Source organism: Armigeres subalbatus, unplaced genomic scaffold (assembly GCF_024139115.2).
Source record: "Armigeres subalbatus isolate Guangzhou_Male unplaced genomic scaffold, GZ_Asu_2 Contig937, whole genome shotgun sequence".
Taxonomy (NCBI): domain Eukaryota; kingdom Metazoa; phylum Arthropoda; class Insecta; order Diptera; family Culicidae; genus Armigeres; species Armigeres subalbatus.
The window spans coordinates 1,822,204-1,843,297 of record NW_026943741.1 but is presented as its reverse complement, the minus strand read 5'-3'; the positions used below and the strand labels follow the sequence as shown (position 1 = coordinate 1,843,297).

General features: G+C 41.2%; 1 protein-coding gene across 1 annotated transcript in view; it reads left to right on the top strand.

The window, feature by feature from the left end:
- The first annotated feature begins 13,429 nt into the window (after positions 1-13,429).
- Positions 13,430-21,094, top strand: part of LOC134204856 (plastin-2-like) — a 163,343-nt gene continuing 155,678 nt past the window's right edge. The window contains exon 1 of the mRNA XM_062679654.1: positions 13,430-14,544. Within this exon, the coding sequence (XP_062535638.1) occupies positions 14,464-14,544 (81 nt within the window). The 5' untranslated portion in view covers positions 13,430-14,463. The remainder of the gene's footprint in view (positions 14,545-21,094) is intronic.

Genomic DNA, 21,094 nt, shown 5'->3' with positions numbered 1-21,094 from the left:
TATTCATTCAATCATCATACAATCTTCTTCTTGTTCTGTAACATACTAACTGCCCTTTTTGCGATTCTGAGCTCAATCGAGCAATCGGAACCAATTTCCAGATCGAATGAATGACGGAGGTGTATTTTCCTATATATTTTGGATGAAATTCCCATTCTTCTTCTTCTTCTTATTGGCATTACATCCCCACAATGGGACAGAGCCGCCTTGCAGCTTAGTGTTCATTAAGCACTTCCACAGTTATTAACTGCGAGGTTTGTAAGCCAGGCTACCATTTTTGCATTCGTATATCATGAGGCTAACACGATGATACTTTTATGCCCAGGGAAGTCTTTTTTTTTTTTCATGTAACCCGTTGGCAGTCTCTCGACTCAAACTCTACTCCGGGTCCATCCCTGTTATTCCCCACGGTAATTAAATTTGCTTCTACTAGCTTTCATTGGACATGTACCGAATATTTTACATTATTTCTAGTATAATTATAAAATAATTCCCACTTCTAGCACCTCCCTGTCCATGGATGATGGGATCGACGGTGGTTCGTCAAGTATCTCGGTATAACATGAATTAATGGAGTTAAACTAAATTCACTCTCAATAAATGTTGTTCTTTGTATTGCGTTCGCATTATTTTTTATTTTTTAGATCCATAACAATTTTCCAATTACATGCATATTTTAATATTGTGAAACATACATACAATTGTTGACTAATTAACAATTCTTAACTACCTAAACAAAATCGTTTGAAACTTGACGCTCCACGCCCCTAATATGCGCATTGAACACTGGCACATCCTTTATCGTCAGCAGACTATGCGTAAGATTGGAGGAGCCGGCAGGGCCCAGTACGAGTCTTTACTAACCTTATACACAAATAAGAAAGACTTCGGAAGCCAACGATCATCCGCTGTAGCTCTTAGGAGTAGTAATAGTTGTCTTAATAGTTAATATATTTTTCGTAGTAATAGCAGTAGCTGTAGTAGTATTACCAGTAACTTGTAGCAAAAAACTAAGTAGATTTGCTGCCTCTATTAGCGTAATGATCTCCGATTTTCTTTTAGTAGAGTGTATTATCCAGAGCATGGTTTCCCAAACTGTGGGTCCCGACCCCCAGGGGGGTCGCGAGCGGATTGTTGGTGGGTCGCGCAGAACAAATATTAATTGCAGCTCGAATGCCGAACCTTTTGATAATTTTTTTCAGGAACATTATTTCATGTTCAAACCGCATTTTATTTTAAATATCCATCACAACGCTATTTTATTTAAACATTTATGCCTAAAAGCTGTCCCCTTAATGAAGTAAAATAAAAACGCAAACATTTTGACAATTAATACCATGTTCGTCATTTTTTGTATTTGTACATGTAAGGTAACGTGAATATTTTTTATGTGGAAGAAGCCGAAACAGATTACATTCTGATTCAATTTATGCTTAATATTACTTGGTAAAATGCATTTTTTCATAGGTGGGTCGCGAGACATATACAATTTTGCTAGGTGGGTCGCATACTCAAAGGTTTGGGAAGCTCTGATCCAGAGCATTAGTGATTAATCATAGATTTAATCATGATTAATGAATAATGGGTTATTCAATCATTATTCATTAATCATAATCATACAAAAAATACGATTTAATCATTAATCACTAATCGTTAATCATAGAATTTTACATTTAATCATTAATCACTAATCATATTCATAATTGTTTTGAGTTTATTCTTTAATCATCGATTCTAATCATTCTATACATCGCTTTTATTCATGAGTCTTTAATCATAATCATATAACTTTTATATCCAATTTGGAAGAAAGGTTACTTGCTATTTGATCACTATGTAAATCATTTAATTTGATTATTCATAATCATTAATCATTAATCATATCGATCGTTAATCATTAATCATACACATATTGTGCCAACATTTAATCATGATTGGTAATCGTTAATCACACTCCAAACGTTTTATTCATTAATCATAATCGTTAATCATTGTCAAAAAATAATTTAATCTTTAATCATAATCATTAATCATGGTGAAAAACGTATAAATCATTATTCATAATCTTTAATCATAGAGTTAAATAATTTAATCATAACAAATTTAATCATTCATTGGAAACTTTATTCATTAACGCTCTGGTATTATCGTTGAGATTTTTAAATTCATTCTACAAACACTTTAAAATTAATAAAAATTTTAAACTCTAGGTAACTTGAAATAACATTGTTTATATTTATATTATCATTGAACTATTTATTGAGCCAAAAATGTGTTTATGTATTGTGTTGTGTATGAAAAGCTAAAGTTGGACTTTTATTTCCGAAGGCAAGGTACAGCGTAGGTAACCCTTCGGAGATTGGTATAATACCAATGGTATTAGATGGGAAGAATGGAAGTTTAGTGAACTAACAGTTGACGCAACATGATTTGCAAATATTATAGACTTAAACTGAATAACGTGAGGTACAGAAAATGACTGAGACAGATAGGTGATGGGTGAATTGAACAGGGTGAGATGAAGTGACATCGTGTGAAACGTTTGACTTATTGGGAAATGAACTTTTCAAACCTACTAACACTTGTATCCCCTGGCTTTGCTACAATAGATTGAATTCATATGGCTCGACGACGCAACGACAACAGATTATATTGAAAAAATACTGACTATTTAACTCATATAACTTTAGCATCGAACGTTACTTAGAACTCAGATATTAGGATGACTTAACGAAATACACAATTATTCAAAACCTTTTTTCTATGTGTGAAATATGAAGACAACTCTTGGGCGAATATATCTTATTACCATAACAAAATTTGCAGAATTTCGCTGATTTGTTCACAATATGAAAATATCGTTACATTTTTATTCAAGATTGGTTACTTGGAGGTGACAATATTACCTCCCGTTGTCAACATAGACTGCTTTTAGGTATCTAATGTCATATCCAAGAAACCCTATTTTCACTTCACGTTAAACTAATTCACTTTCGTTGTAACTATTTATTGATCCGGATTAACAATTGACAGAAAGACTGTAAAATTACTACGAAATACAACTTATAAACAATAACAGAAATTTTGACAATATGCTACTACGCGATACTCAATACAAACAGTGTTCACCGCATGAAGATAAACTAATTGTACTAAATATTGGTACTAGTAACGGTAACACTTATGTTAAGGTCTAGACTTGTATTTCGCCCTTTAAATAATGTTGGTATAATCAATAACATAACATCTAATTATATCCCTATTTCAAGAAGTGTTACTTGGAGGTGGCAACGGTATCACCCGTTGTCAACATAGACTGCTTTTAGGTACTGATTGTCGGCTCCAAGAAACTATAAACTAAACTTTACATTTAAATTCTGCTCAAATTTTACATTTCGCCAGATAACCTTCGTTGTGTGTTTAAAACGTTTTAAATTAGAACTTCCATTATTTGCTTGACAGACTGACGGGAAAACGACAATGGAAAGGGTAAAAGGGAAATCTATACTACAACAGAAATTTTGAGATTTTGCTAGCTTTCACAATACTAAAAATAATAGTGTTCAAATGGTCAACATAGACTAGTTCTTCTAAGTATTGGTCCTAGTAGAAGCAAAACTTCTGTTCGGGTCCAGTCTTGACAATTTTAGCTACCAGGTAGCTCCAGCTGGATACCAAACAAAAAAAAATAATTCCCACTTCTAGCACCTCAACTCAATATTGCATTTCATTCTTCATACTCACTGCGAACATGTTCCCATCCCGTTTAAATCAACTCTATCTTTTACCTAGCTTCTTCTGTCACTATGTCTACACCACCAATACCAACTTGTATATTAACCTTTTCACTAACACTTGCATAACCACACAATCACCATTTTCATATCAACAACCATTTTTTTCACAATTTCATCGAGATCAGCCATCATCACTACTATCCCTACTACAATGTTAACGAAAACAAAAACTAGTCAGTCATTTTTTTTTTTCTAAATTTGCAGTTTCCATCAAACAAATGAAGCTCAAAAAATAATAAGCTTATAATCTATCGCGAGAGTCAGTCTTATTGTAGATAAGATGACAAAGAGAGAAAACTTGAATAGAAGTGCATTTTGAAACAATAATAACGCACTAGATTTTGATAAATATGACTCGTTTAAAATTTATTTTGGAATCTATCTGGTCTAATTACCAGGCAACACTTCAGTACCGTGCGCCCAGCAATCATCAAAAATTCTCAACTTAACAACACCGAATACTGTTGCTATGGGCCTATTGGGTTTCAAAAGCTTCGAAATCGCCTCCGAATAAGATTCAACAGGTAATAATTTTACAGACATTTCTTAAGCTTCAAATTTTTGGTAGGCTTAGGAAGTATTATGGTAGATCTTTATGTCTATGGATCTACTGTTAATCTAGTCATAATTATGTCGAATGTTTCGCACTGTGTCATTATTACTCTGTCTGCCTTAGTTATCTTATGTTTCCTACGTTATTCAGTTCAATTCTATACTCATTGTAGATTATGTTACGTTTTGATGTCAGTTCATTGTCTTTATTGTTAAAGGTCACCTCCTCTCAGGCGAGTATCCTAGTTCAAGCGTATAAGTAAGAACCGCTTAAGAGTTAAGCAAACGTGAAGAAATGGTCTTTAAGTTGTCTAATAGTCTCAAAGCCTTACATACAAGCGTAGCATTACTGTAATTTTATGGGTCGTGGTCAGCTATAGGATTCACTTTTCGGTGGCAAAGTACAGCTTCATCACGCCTATTCCATATCTATTTGAAAAAAAAAAAAAAAAATCGAGATTGAAGCCAATGTAAGATTGTTTGCATACCATCGTTTTAATTTGTGGTATTTTTAATTATGGTTCGTTAAAGTGAGACATAACAAAATAAAAAGGTGCCACGTTCCTAGTTTTGATAAAACTTCTACTCAGTGAATCCAAGAGTCAATTCCCTATTAATGTCTTGATGATATTTTCTACTGGTTAATTCCTACCTAGCTATGTTTAAGCGTGGCTACGACTCATCGTCATCAGGGACCGCCTCAGAAAAGTATTGCCGCATAGCAGAGATCATTATCACTGATGAAAAGGACCTCTACCTGTCTGCACCACCATTCAAGGCTCCAAGATATGATGTTCGTTGAATCACATGCACATGCGTAAAATCAGTGCATCAATGCCAGATTATATGTGACGCGGCATTAAACAAAAAATAGTCAACATGTGATATCACCACGACAGGATATGTCTTTGGTTTCCATATCAGTGCTAATGGCGTAAGCCCACCCATTGCGGCAAGATAACATATTCGAGGGGAGGGAGAAATAATGTAAGAAAAATGCTTGAGAATATCATTTCAAGACCAAACTGCAGCAATCTGAAAAAGTGACGTATTCACCATTTTCCAAAAATGGTGTTAACGAGTAGTACTCATCGAACTCTTTAACAGAAAAATGAAAAACATGCATGTTGTAAAATGGCGCACAAGTCATCCCTCCAGACTACGGCAGCAAAGTCTCAAAACTACCCATACGCTGCTGCAAACAAAGACCCAAACGACGACCCGACGAATCCAACAGCTCTCCCATGCAAACCAACACCATCAACATGCACGCGAGGGTCTCTGCTACCTCGAGCTCGAGTCCCCGCCCACAAAGACAAGTCACTGTTCAAACGAATGTTGCCTTAATTGACTCCCCCATCCCGGGCACAGATTCTTTCCGAAGGATACTCAATATAAGTTCCACCGGGAAGCCAAGCACCAGAGATTGAGGAAAATCAGATAATCCAGCATCAGGCGTCTCGCGTCTGTTATTTAAGCAGAGAAGAAATAATAGGTGATATTCTAATACGGCCGTTCAGAATGGTTCAGCGGATGCAAATTATGGATCATTATTAGGTCTTGTAATTTTAAACAAAACGTTATGACTACACGCGATAAACTATGAATATTATTATATCGGAGTTTTTAATTAGGATCGCGAATCAATTAAAAATACTGATAAGTATAAGTTTGTAATTACTACCGACATTTTATTTGTGATCAAAACTGACATTGTGTTTTTAGTTAAAACATCTAGTATACTAAATACGTAACGGAATAAAGTAGTGTTATTTAAAAAAATTATAATAATTTACATTATAAATTCTGATTAATATCAAGATACTGATCCAACATCACATCTTCAAGGGCTCCTCACAAGCTACACATTTCATTCAGGCACTTTAGAACGTCCATGTAGTAACTTGTTCACACTTGAAATCTGCCTCGACCAAGTTGGCAGAACGCGCCCTTACCCTTTCTGAACCAAAGGGCAGGGACTTTTATGCCCAGGGACGTCGAGACAATTTCCAACAATTTCCAATCCTGGAGGAATTCGACAGCTTTTTGTTTCCTGGGCCAATCCAATAAGCACTCTATCAGCTTCCAATGTTTGTTGGGTTGGTACCAAAATATATATATATATATATATATATATATATATATATATATATATATATATATATATATATATATATATATATATATATATATATATATATATATATGTTTTCAATTTGCCCTCATTATGATTTAAGACTTTGCTAGGGTCGGAAGCCTCCTTTCAAGAGGCTCGGAAGCCTCCTTTCAAGTAGTTCGAAAGCCTCCTTTCAAGAAGCTCGGAAACCTCCTTTCTAGAGGCTCGGAATCCTCCTTTCAAGAGACCCGGAAGCCTCCTTTCAAGAGACCCGGAAGCATCCTTTCAAGTGGCTCTGAAGCCTTCTTTCAAGAGGCTCGAAAGCCTCCTTTCAAGAAGCTCGGAAGCCTTCTTTCAAGAGGCTCGGGAGCCTTTCTTGCCATATCCAGGCAATCATACCCAGTAAACCACATATCGTATAACAAACAGCAAATAAAGTCGCATTTGCGTCCATCAAAAATCTGAATCGCATTGTATATCAACCTTGTCAGATTATTGTCAAAGGATGTTGTATTGAATGCATCGTATACTCCTTGCACTATCCTATATCAGTGCGAATGAATGTCTATGTGAATCGTAATACAATCGAAACCAATTCAGTCCAAATGGCTTGTAGAAGTTTCAAGCGGTTGTAAAGATATAAAATGTGTAGCTTATGTTGGACAAAAATCCGTAATACTTCAAGATGTGCAGTATGGTGCAGTGGTAGAGTATCCGTCTGCAAATCCAAAGATCGCATGTTCGAGACTTGGTGTTCGAGTGGCTTACAATCCGTTACCAAAGTGTAATGTAAACCATACAAATGCATAAATAACTTATCCATAGCCCAGACAATTGCGTAGCATTCTTTCTCTGTTTGGAAATATTTTTGCTCGTAATTTGCCAAACTTTTTGAAATGCAACAAATTATACGTTATAGTCCATCTTTAACCTGTCATAAAAAACACAATCTAATACTAAGGGTCTGTCTCAATTGGATAATTAAACTGAAATTAAACTTAAAAGTGACATATCATTAATTGCCAAATAACCCTGCTCGCAGAGCAAGACTAATTTTGACAGATATCGAATCATTTTCCATCGATGTCCTATTGGAATTGCTGGGTAGCACCAGCCATTCTTATAACGGGGTGATTTTTTAATTTTCGAACTGTCACTTTTAAGTTTAATTCTCCAAATGAGACAGACCTTCAGGACACACCTGTGGTACTTGTACCATGGTACAAGAGAACAAGAAAATTATTCCAAGACTGTCTTTAATAAAGACAATAATTGGTATGGCATTCATTTCAAGATTCTTGTACCATGGTACTTGTACCACCAGTGTGTCATTGGTATAATAAATACACAATAATAACACCTTAACTAGGTCCTTAACCTAACTACTGACCTGAATTAAAACAGCTCCTAACCCGTACGGACTAGCATCAGTAATCAATATCGTCTCGTCTTGAGGATCGAAGAAACCCAATGAATCAATATTTGAGAGCTTTTTTTTTTTTCAAAGTATAAAGCTCAGCTGAGTCGCGAGCTTCCCACATGAACACACATTCCTTATTCAGAAGTTTTCGCATGTTGTATGTCACTGCTGATAAATTTGGTAGAACTTCCCAAGGAAGTTGACCAATCCCAACAGTGACCTCAGTTCCGGAACGTTCGCTGGAGGATTCAGGTTTAGAATCGCTTGAACGTTTTCGTTGGTTGGACGGATACCATTGATGCCAACAAAATAGCCTAGAAATGTAACTTCTTCGACTGATAACAATGACTTCTTTTCATTGATTTTCATGTTGAGAGATTCTAGTCGTTTGAGAACTTCGTTTAGGGATTCGTCGTGCTCTGCTTCGTTGGCACCGTATATCATAAAATCATCCATGTACACAACAGCAAATGTTCCATTTCTCTCTGAAATAGTTCAGGTGCCGATTTAATTCCGAACCGGCGAACATGAACTGGCGAAACCTATAAACACCACTTCTTGCTACGAAAGTAGTGATGTTCCAGCTGGCAGGTTCTAATTCGAAATGAAAATAAGCAGACTCCAAATCGATTTTTGAAACTTTTGCAACCTTTAAACAAGTTATTTATTTATTTTTCAATAATAATATAAGTTATAAGCATCACTTTACCTTTGTTATTAATAACATAGCATTATCGATATTTGGCATCGGATAATTTTCGCTTCTCACCGCTTTATTGGCTGCCCCCATATCGACGCAGAGTCGAATTCTTCCATCGGATTTCCGCACTGGAACTAATGGAGATATCCAGGGGTGACATTGCGCATCTCGAATCGAATCACTCGATTCGTAAGTTTTTCGATTCGTTTCGAAAAAATTGCGGCATTATGTATTTCGTTCGACTTCATTCAGTCGCAGTACAAGATTTCGAATGGTGTTGTACTAGTTCAATCGAGTATGTTCTGTCAAACGGAATGTAAACAGAGAGAATAAGAGATAGCTGTCTTCGTGTTTAGTATGCCGCCTGCTGGAGAGACAACCTTCAGCGCATGGCGAATGTGAGTAAACAGAGAGAAAAAGAGTAATTTCATCTGCGTGTAGTATGTTGTCTGTTGGAAAGGCATCCTTCATGGCATGAATTGACAGTTAATTTATAAACAAGCAAATTGTGCTCGATGACTTTAAAAAGCAATATTATTTATTGAGCAGTTGCAACCGATTAAAACATTATGCCGATATGACACGTTTTGTAAATTGAGATATTGTTACCACACAAATTATAAGTTTTATGTTTATTCGAATTTATGCCACAGATCAAATTTTGAGCTAAATAATTTAAAGCTAAAGAAGGATTCGATAATAAATTACTTTGATGTTTCTATGTGTATTAGTTAAATTGTTGGATTCGATTTTTCACGCGGTTTATCGAAATCGTCAAGAAATACGTGAAAACTTCGAAAAACCGATTTTAGTTGAAGTCGTTTTTACGCGGATTTCGGGATAATTAGAGATTGCATATTGTCAGGGAACTGTAAAAGTAGGTATACTTAAGACACTGTTTTTCTCAAGAAACAATAATAAAACATTTATTCTCTTCTCGTAGAGAAATAAGAACAAATTATAATGAAAAACTTTCAGCAAGAAACGACTCTCGAACATCATTCGAAAGCTAAAAGGTGACGAGTGTTTTTCATTCGACTTGAGTCGTTTTTCAGTGTGCTATCGAGCATCCATAATGCCAAAACATCTCGTTATTCTTGTACCTCCTCGATCATACTCGAACGATGAGTCGTTTTCGAGATCGAATCGAAACCCGTAATGCCAAACATGTTCGACTCGATAGAATTACGTTCGAATCGAGATGCACAATGCCACCCCAGGTTAAGGGTCCTTCAAATCTCTCGATGATCTTCTTCTCAAGTAACTCCGTGATTGTCTCTTCTACGTCCGCTTCCATCGTGATTGCTGTTTGAACTCCTTGCTGTTTGAACGACAGGTTGGACAGAATCGTCAATTTGGATCTTCAACTGAAATTCAGGAACCTTCGGGAAGTTGATTCGGTCCTTAGCTGGTAGTTCCGGCGATAAATGACGTATCTGATCTTTAATATCCCCAAGTCAAAAGCTGTGCTTTTGCTCAGTAGATTCGTCTGTCCTTTTGGAGCTACCGAAAAATGGGTCCATACTCCCGATTCTTCTCCAGTTAAATATTGTGACTTCAGTTTCGAATGCAATTTTAAAATCGATTTTCTGATCAGATGCTAAGTAATGGAGCTGCACGTCATTCCCCGGCGTTTTTTTTTTTTTTTTTCATTTATTATGATAGCCTTTTGTTTTTATGTTCAAATGTAGCGTTGTTTATAATGTTCGCCGGCGATCCTGAATCCACCAACAGTTTGATCGTGACTCTACCAACGCTCAAAGCCAACACTTCATCTTGATCCTGATCCAATGCAACGAAAAATACAGTCTTGTCCTTTGATTCCTGAGATGTTATGAAGTATCCTTTTCAGACTCGGTCTACTTTGATTTGAATCACTTGTGACTTCCCTTTTACGTTTTCGGCAACATACAACAAAATGGTTTTTCGATTTGCATCCATGACAAATAGGGTAAAATGCCCAATAGTGAACCCCCTAGTAGCGAAATTTTGCTCTTCCTGGCATAAGGAGTGGAAATTTTCAAAATATTAATTTTGCGTGATATCTAATATCAAGCTCTGCATCTCCTCTTCACGATACATACATAAAACACTCAAATACTCGACGTTATTCTTTGAAATTAACATTGTAGAGTTGGACTAAATTTGCCCTATAGTAGACCCCCTGGGCACAGACAAACAGACGTAACACTTCCCATTTCAACATCGTTCACGTGTTCAACGGTTGATTTGAAATACATCTGTGCTACGCGATTGTGCCAAGAGAGGCGCTAGTGTTCAATCGCTTTGACATTTGATTAGTGTATATGCTGCTGAATGTTTTCTGTGTTGATGACGATGATGATGATGATTGATATAGATGTATGCGTTAGGAACAAACGTCAAATGGGAAATAATCATGGCCGACTCTGTTTCTCGCGATTCTGATAACAGATGGCAGTAGTGTTTTCTGAAAAGTGAATGACGATATTTTTTCGAACAGTTTGTATGAAGAGTTACGTCTGTTTGTCTGTGCCCTGGGGGTTCATAATAGGAAATTGCTTCCCTATAGTCGACACTTCATTTGATTTTCATGTTTCGTTTCGGGACGTTCTTCTTCCCTATTATGGACCCCCCAAAATATTCCTATAATGGACACTCTCGTGTTTATTTTTTATAGAATTGTAAAAAATCATCTAATTTTACTTTCCATAGCATTTTCAATGCATGTAATCAAATCGTAGGATTGTAAGGTAGGTTCTCCCGATGGAATTTCATAGCAAAATGTTTCCATTGTGCTGTAATAATGAAAAAATGCCTGGAGGGTCCACTATTGGTTGAGGGTCCACTATTGGGCATTTTACCCTAGAATTCTTTGCTGCACATTTATCCACGTCTTTGCGATGTGTCTCAGTTTTGCTACAGTTATAACACCGTCGAGAGGATTCAGGTCGGTTCCTTGGAATGTACTTTCCGTCCACCCGTTGTACGATACCTCCAGTGTACGACGATGAAGGTTTGTCGTACATTCTCGTTTGTTTTTGCACCTCCTGATGCAAATCCCTGGAAAATCCATAGTTTCCCAGCATAATAGTTTCGGTAAGCGTTAAACCGTCTGCAAGCAATTTCTTCCTGAGCTCAGATGATCGGCAGCCTTCGATCACTTGATCTACGATAACGTCATCGGTATCCGTGTACATACAACGGTTGGCTTGATCTTGAAGTCGAAATACGTATTCCTCGAAACCTTCGCTATCTTCTTGTCTCATAGCACGCAGCAAATGTCGTTCAAACCTTTTATGATCGCTGATTCATATTGGAGTACAATTGGTACTCCAATCTCCAATCTGTTTTGATTGGTTGAAAAAATATTACCCATAAGCCAATCAGCGAACAGCAGCCTGCAATGATCGGATATAAAAAGAAGGGAAGCCGTAAAGACCACCAGCAACAGCCTGTCCGGCGGGCGAAATATTCTATTCCCTTGCCATTTAAGGACCGCAGGCAAACCGACACATTCGTGACTCGGACGCCGACGGGCAGCCATTCTGGCTGAGGATTTGCTACACCGAGTGAGATCATCTATTTCCTTGACATTTAAGGCAAGGACCGCAAGCATACTACAGAACTTTCTTGGAATCTTCCATGGAATATGATGGCACAGCATTCCTAAGTCCAATCTGTCCAAAGAAGATTCGTAAGATATGCCTTGCGTCAAGATGAATACAGTACTAGGTGCTCCAATCTGCCAAGTTTGTGGAAGAGGGGGCGGGGGTGAAAAATTCATTTCCAGTGCAAAACGAAAACAAACCGGCTGGCTCTCCCATACTAAAATCCATGATGGCTGAATCGTGAATTTGGCAGATTGGAACACCTAGTGGGGTATGTAATGTTATTTGTTGTCATGAATGATCTGACAAATGTTATGGTTATGGTTCGAAATAATGCGGGACAACATAGATATATATTATATGCAAAGAATAACTCAAGACAAAATTTTCAAAATGACTTATATGCTTTTGTAAACAAAGATTCAAACGACGATTTGACGAATTTGATAACTCTCTCACGCAAACCAACACCAACAACAGGTAGCGGAAACCTTCACGCGCGTGTTTCCACCTGAAAAAGTACGTAGGTTTTTTCCACGTAATCTTTACCTGATTTTTCGATAGAATTTTCATTCTACGTGAAAATCAGATATGCTCCACACGAGTTTTGGATAGAATTTACCGGACACGTAAGTTTCACCTGAATTTTAAGAAGCATTTGCAGTTACGTGTGCACGTAAAATGTACCTGAAAATTCAGGTGAAAAAACAATGTTTAGATTATGTTGAGTGTGCAGTGATCGTTCGCTAATTGGGGTACAACCTCACCCCAACTAGCGAATGCCTTTCGTTAATTGGGGCATTTTGACAAGCGTCAATGTTGTTTACTTTTTGCATTGAACAAAGGAAAATTTTACGCGCCAGAAAATATCGATCCCGCCAAACATGGAAACAAAACGTCAACGTGTTTTTGACATGACATTCTGACGTTCAGCTGCTTTTTAATTGGGTTTCGCCCCAATTAGCGAGCCCCCAACTAGAAAAAAAAAAAACAATAGCGAACGTTTCCTGTACCCTATCACATTGATCGCAAAAAGTGGCCCAGTGAAGGATAAACGACTAACTGGCATCCCTGTGATCAGCATCAACGGCCAAACAATGAAGCTTTGACAGCTCATCAATACAAAGTATAACCTCATCGGCTCAACAGCGCTCGTATCGGTGTGACTGTGCATGTGTATGTGTGTCATGCCAAACCAAACAGCAAAAGCGATCGTTTCGCAAAGCGTTGGATCGCACAGTGTTCAGTTTACGTTTATTCGTGGCCGAGTCTAGTTGAAGTTGTAAATTGTGGCACCCCGTTCGTTTAGTGCTTCAACGCCTTGTAACTCTGTTCACCAAACTGAAGTCTTCTAGCGCAGAAACTGTCCTGTCGGGTGTTTTAAATTCCTCCAAACGTTTTCGAAATCAATTCAGTGCGAAGTAATTTCCAGTCGCAGAAGGTCTTGAAATTGACTCGGCTCATCCGAAATTATTGTTCATCCCAGAAAAATTCCCGACTACTCCGTCGCGACTTAAAGTCCGCACCTTCCTCTAAGGATCCAGAAAGGTGTGGTGTGTTTGAGTGCAAAATTCAAGTGTAGTTTTTTTATTCAATAGTTTTGCAATATATACCACTGTACCTAACTAAATTTTTCGTCGATGTTTTTGTGCTCCGGTGGTGCTAAATATACCCGAAATCAATTCCAAGAAATTGCTTCAGTGAGCTCCTACAACTAGCAGTTTACCGCTCTAAGGAAAGAAACCAATATCCGATCAAATATCAAAGCATTTTTGGTGAAAAATTTCCATACCAAATTGCGACCAAGTGCTTGGCTTGCTACTTCGTGCCAATCGCGTGTTGTGTGAGTGTGACACAAATTCCGTGGATCTGCTTCCAGCAAGTATAGTAAGTGCCAAGAGGAGGAGTATAATTAAGCGGCTGGAGTTACAGCAAAAGTGTGGGGCAACGAAAGGTTTCATCTGCTTCGAGTGTAAAAAAACCTCGCAGGTCTCGTCTTCGACGACGCTAGCGCACGAGGGATGATCCAAGTGATTCAGGGAAATTGATAATAATTGGTTGCAAATTAAGCCACGAGAAGTGGAGTGTTTTCCTGGGTTCAAGTGAAGACGACGTCGGTCGGCACCGGAATAGAAATCAAGAGTGTTTGTAGTTTCGGGAGGCATTGCCATCACCGTCCTCATCATCATCACAACAAAACAGCTCCCCCAATCAAAGTAGGCAGACGGCGAAACGTCGCGCATCAGCAGGGGATAAGCAGCAGCTAGCAAGCAAAAAAGATAACGAAAATGGCTTCCATGCGTGGCGGTGGTGGCGTGAAGCAACTATCGGCGGAGGAACGAGCCGAGATGAGGGAAAAATTTGAAGAAGTAAGTACCGAAATGTGCCTCCTATCTTCCAAAAGTCATCAAACAACATCTTCCTTTTAGTGGTTTCTATACATCATGCGGCGCACTGCACTGCCTCTAATGATGAGACCAACAGCAGCGCTTGCCTAGATTTGTGTAGTGAGTTAAATACATACTTCTACTAGTGGAGTATTAAAAATAAACCCATCCAAACAAGCACAGGGAAAATCGATTTCGTCGGCCCGCTGAGTCCCGTTTGCTTGGCCTGCTATGTGTTTTGTTTATCTATCATTATTTGGGAAGAGGAGAATTTGAACCGCCGTTAAAGAGACGAACGCTTTTCTTCAATAAATTTCATTCAGCTCAATTACTTCACTGCTTGGGCTCGCTGGTGGTCCGGTTCGGAAAGAATGTTCGACCGCGACGTAACGACCAGCTTGGAACAGGGCTGTTTAGTAGGACACCTTTTGTTGTGATTAATTTTAACCATGTGTCATATATAATTCAGCTTCTGTGACTGAACGTATTGAATGATTTAGTTTGAAGAACTGACTTAAGACTTACATCCTCATATGACCAATCAACGAATTAATTGAACTATTTATCATAAACATTCATTTACCAAAGCTATTTTTTAGTAATGTTTTAAATAACTATCATTTGAAAATAATATGTCTGGCAAAAGTGTGAGTCACTCAAAAACTTGTTTCACCTTTCGGTAATAACGATACAAATTGTATAAAACATAGTTTCCCAAAGTGGTGGGTCCGACCCCCCAGCCTATGTAAATTTTATTTTCCTTTGAGCTGTTTGTCGTCAATTTTTGAACGCCCAGTCAACTATTTACACACAAGTGTATCACACCATAAATTGAAAAATCTTCATCCTGGGCCTGAACCAGTTGCTAGAAATTAATGAGTAATAATTTCTCGCAGAATTCGAAGAGCAAGGCATTTTCAAAAGATTTTAATGGAACTTATTGATGAATATCTTCCAAAGTTTCAAATTATGATAAAATAATTTTAGATGATTTTTTCATGAAAATTGTTTTCAAAAAAAAAATCAGAAAGAATTCTTGGCAATAAGAAAATTTCAATTATTTTGAGATTTTTTTTAATCCAGGATATTTTACATTATCACATTTTTCAATTCTAATATTGCATGTAAATTTTTAAACTTTGAATGTGATGAAAAATTGGCATTAATAAACAATCTTGAAAAACAAAATTCCAAGATATTCTAAAGTTATTTTTAGAAGATTATTTGAGATTAATTCTGTCTTGAGTAATTGAGAAGGAAATCTTCAAAGCCAGTGTTCATTTCGTGTACAACATCCAGAGAAGAAACCTAACGGCCATTGGCCGTGAAACCATCTTGAGACGTCTAACACTTCCAGTATTGCATCTATTATGTCATGCGGGAAGACCTTTTATAAATTGTTCCTTGGATACAGCTCGATGCACGTTACAAGAAACACCATCAGCAGCAGAAGTATGCAAATCTACGAAGTGTTAAGCTGGAATGTACTCCGAAATGGAGGTTCAGATCATATCAACAGTCGAATCCTTCAAAAAAGCACTGGACGACATCTGATTATCTGGTGCCTAATATACGTTTCTCGTCAACAATTTTAATATTTTTATAAATAGAAAACAAAATTGAAGAACTTAGCCCAATCGGGTTGTACGCAAAGGTGACGTAGGTGACTACGCAGCCTCATGTAATGGATTTTATATGTAGTAGCAGTACGGAACCTTCATTGTTTTTTTTTTTCTTCCTAAACAATGGACGGGGAATCTGCTCAACAGACATCCTGGGTTGTCCAGGAAGTGCGGAGGCAAGACTACATCCCCGACCCGCTAAACCGTTTCCATTGCCGCCAAGCCCATAGTCCCTTCGGTACAACCAGAAAGTAATGCTTCAAAGGGGGGCCAGTGCACAACGCACCCTCGAGGTTAGCTGCGTGTCCTTGCAGCACCGAACATCGTAACTCGCTTTTCTAGAAGAACACCATGGTATCGTGCCAGCGCGTTGCCGGCTTTCCAGATGGCCTTACCACGCCCTATGTCCTCGGAAGGTGGGAAGGGTCGACTTCGCGCCTGCTTCCCTCTGCACGACTGGTATCATAAATGATGATGCCGCGTGCACCCCAAATTGACCTTTCTGCGATAGGGCCTATTCGCCAGCATACAGAGGGACTTGCCGACGCGAGGCCTACGCCTGCCCCAGGCTTGACGAGGACCCCTTTCCGTCCTCGGGCTCGGAACCCGCCCGGTTGACCGACGCCGCGAAAGCGACGATACCATGTTGTTCTTCGCGCGGCCACTTGTTCGATAAAAGGATCGAGTTCGACCACAGAGCATGACCACCGGTATGACCCATGAAGCCGACTCCGATCCCTTACTTACTTACTTACTTATGGATCCTGTACACCTCCGGTGGTGCAAAGGGCCGACTTGAAAGATCTCCATCCTGAGCGACGCCCGGCTATCGCTTTAACCTGTTGCCAGGTTAGATTTCGGTCGACTTCTTTTATTTCTTTATTGAGGCTTCTCCGCCATGAGCCTCTGGGTCTGCCTCTGCTGCGATGTCCCGCTGGGTTCCAGTCTAATGCTTGCTTACAAATTTCGTTTCCGCCCCTACGTAGAGTGTGGCCGACCCAGCCCCACTTCCGATCCCGAATTTCTGTTGTTATCGGCCTCTGGTGACAACGACGATGGAGCTCGTTGTTTGAGATCCAGTTGTGAGGCCACCAGGCCCGAATTATATACCGCAGGCATCTGTTAATGAACACCTGCAGCCGTTGAGTGTTCTCCACTGATACACACCATGTTTCGCTAGCGTATAACAGCACAGATTTCACGTTAGAGTTGAAAATTCGTATTTTGGTGCGTTCACTTATCTGCCTGTTTTTCCAGATATTTCTTAAACTCGCAAAGGCAGCCCTTGCTTTCTTGATCCGTGCGCCTATGTCGATCTTGGTACCGCCGTCTGACGCCATTTGGCTACCAAGATATTGGAAGCTTTCAACATTCTCCACTGGTTGCCCGGCTACTGTGAAACTGGAAGGAGTCACCGTGTTTACATCCAACGATTTGGTTTTGTTGACGTTGATGACTAAACCTGCCGAGGAGGAGCGATCGGCAAGGTCGTTGAGCTTACTCTGCATATCAGAGCGCCGTTGCGCGAGTAGTGCAACGTCATCCGCCAATTCGAAGTCGTTTAGGTGCTCCATGGTTATAGGCTGCCATAACAGCCCGCGGTTTGGTTCACGGTCAATCGCATCTACCAGAATCTCATCGATTACGATGAGGAACAGTAACGGTGATAGAATACATCCTTGCCTCACACCAGCTACGACCCGGATAGGGTCGGACAGGACCCCATTGTGCAGCACTCTACACGAAAAGGCCTCGTACTGTGCTTCGATGAGGCCGATGATTTTCTCAGGAACTCCCTTGCGTCTCAGGGCGCCCCACATATTCTCGTGATTGAGACGGTCGAAAGCTTTTTCGTAGTCAATGAATACCAAGTAAAGGGACTCTTGGAATTCGTTGACCTGCTCCAAAATTATGCGGAGCGTGACAATATGGTCCACACAGGATCTTCCGGCACGGAATCCGGCTTGCTGCCGCCGGAGAGTCGCATCGATCTTCTCCTGAATCCGGGCTAGGATAATTTTGCACAGAACTTTGAGAACGGTACACAGCAACATAATGCCTCGCCAGTTATCGCATACAGTCAGGTCACCCTTTTGGGCACCTTCACTAAGATACCTTGCATCCAGTCGACCGGGAAAGTTGCGGTGTCCCAGATATTACGAAATAAACGATGCAGTAGTTGAGCGGATGTCATGGGGTCAGCTTTGAGCATCTCGGCTGATATGCGGTCGACCCCTGGGGCTTTATTCGATTTCATGCTTTGGATGGCTGTTTGAATCTCTAGCAGTGATGGAGCTTCGGTATTGACACGTGTTATACGTCGGATCCTAGGCAGATCATGCCGAGGTGGTGATGGCCTGGTTGGCACTTGAAAAAGTTGTTCGAAGTGCTCGAACCAGCGTTTCAGCTGGTCAGTTGGGTCGGTCAATAACTGATCATTCGCGTCTTTCACAGGCATCGTTGCATTCATCTTCGCCCCGCTTAAGCGTCGTGAGATATCGTAGAGGAGGCGAATGTCCCCGGTTGCGGCAGCTCTCTCTCCTTCGTCGGCCAGAGAGTCTGCCCACGCTCGCTTGTCCCGTCGACATGAGCGTTTTACTTCCTTCTCAAGAGCCGTGTATCGTATATCCGATCCCTTGGACAACCTCTTATTTGCGCCTGAACTAGCCATCCTTGAGTCCACGCGCCACCTTCTGTGTAGCTCCGAGACGATTTGGGCGATAGCCGATAAAACGGCGTTCCAGCCAACTTCATCTTTACACATCCTCCGAACTAGGTTGTCCGGGGTAGTGTCCAGACCATATGTGGCAAGCATGTGGTCACGCATTGCGCGAAAACGTGAGCACACGAACAACACGTGTTCCGCCGTTTCCTCTAAACCTGCGCACACCAAACACTCGGGCGAGGCCGAGCAAGCCAGCTGCGTTACCTGCACTTTGATTTTGCAGCACGCTTAAACGCCGGGCACATCGAACCCCCCATGGGGTGCTTGCTGTTCACAGCTTTGCTGGAACAAATCAAACAATTATTGTCCCTCCAGCGTCGGCAGAGATTGCTTCTGTCAGGGCCTTTGCAGTCCCATTGCTTGTGCCCCGGTTCCAGGCACTTGAAGCAAACTTCGGGTTGCTCGTATATGCGCACAGGGCATACCGGCCATCCCACCTTGACGCTCCCTAACTTGACTACCTTGGAGGCGTCCGCTGCAGATAGCCGAACCAATGCTACCTGCGTCCCTGCCGGACCTTTCCGTAGCCGAACGGCTGCGGTGGTCGTCTCCACTTCACACTGTCGCCGCAGTGCCGTGACGAGCTCTTCGACTTCAGTGATCTCGTCCAGGTCTTTAACCCTTAGATTCACCTCCGTTGTGAGTGCCCTCACCTTGACCGTCTCGCCTAGGACCTCCTTCGCCAACTTCTTGTAGGCGGCGCCCTTTTGCGAGACGCCCCGCTTCAGCTCGAGTATCATCTCGCCCATCCGGGTACGTCTTATTCGACGTACGTCGGCGCCGAGTTCACCGAGCTTGACGTCACTCCTCATCGCCTTCAAAACATCCGAGTACTTGGCCTCGTCCGCCGTGATGACTAGGGCATCGCCCCTGGAGCGATTGGCGCCTACCCTAGACTTCTTGCTACCCTCATTCGCCTGGGCCTTCTTTTCGGCCCTTGACGTCTTCGGTTTCCTCTTGTTCTTGACCAGGGTCCAGGAGGCGTCACCCCCCTCTATTTCCCTGGTCTGGTGCGGCTGAGAACTTTCAGCCTGCCGTAACCCCTTATCACCGTCTTTCCTGAGTGGACGGACCTTTCCAGGTCCTTCCTCCCCCGGTTTTGGAGGTACCTGACCGGGGCTCAGCTTCCCAGCCCCACTACCCTTGTTCGGGGTAGTAACCCTCCGCGTTTTGGAGCGGCCCCCAGGGAGCTCATCCCCTGGAAACTGTCTCCCCCGTTTTTGTGTCTGCTCCGTTGGAGCAGTCACCCCCGACGTACCCGCAAATACTTGAGCCTCAGTCTGGGTAGACTTTGGCACCACCGTCTTCGCTGGCACGCCTTCGGTCGATTCGACCTTGCCCGAGTCCGCGAATCCTTGGGCCTCAGTCTGGGTAGACCTCGACTCCACCGATTTCACGGGTTTACACTTGGCCGTCCCGACCGCCCTCTCCAGCTTGGCGTCCAGCATCGACTTTCGAAGTTTCTGCAAGCTCCTCTTGAGGTCCTTGCTGATATTATGCTTCGATGACGCAAAGTCGATGATGGCATCCAGCTGTTCCGTCGCCACCTCGAAGGCCGAAAGCCCATCGCGTTTGCGGTTCATCGCCTCCACAAGCCATGGGCCGTCAATAACCCCTACCGGCGTTTTTATAGCCGAGAGGAAGGTTGAGTGACCCACGCTGGCGCTGCGCACTGAGCTGCCGACTATTGCCTCTGGCCTCCTAGGCGGAGACCTGAACAACCCACCTCTTGCGAAGGGGTTGTCGCCTACACTACTACCACTAATTGAAGAATTGACTTGGTTTTCCATTTTGGTCCCACGAGTTGCTCGGGAAAGAGGTCCACCACGCCAGAGCCCAGCATGACGCGGTAAGGGACAATTACTGTGGAGGGTGCCCAGGTACCCCACAGGCTCCGTTAAAGGCCTAGCTTATTATTTCACCCCCCTGGCCATGCATCCCCTCGGTACGGGTCGCTTGACGCCTTGGGATTAGGGGTTAGGGACGATGGTCCCGATCTAACTCGCAGTGGCCATGGGGAGGGGTCGTCAAGCCCTTGGACAAAGTCCCTGCTGCCCCCATTTATTGTTTAGAGGCTGGCAGTAAGTGTTACGGTTTGTCTATTGTTTGCATCGCGGAACTTGAAATTGATTTCTATATGTTGAGTTTACACATTCTCTATCCAAATGACTGAAACATAGAATGA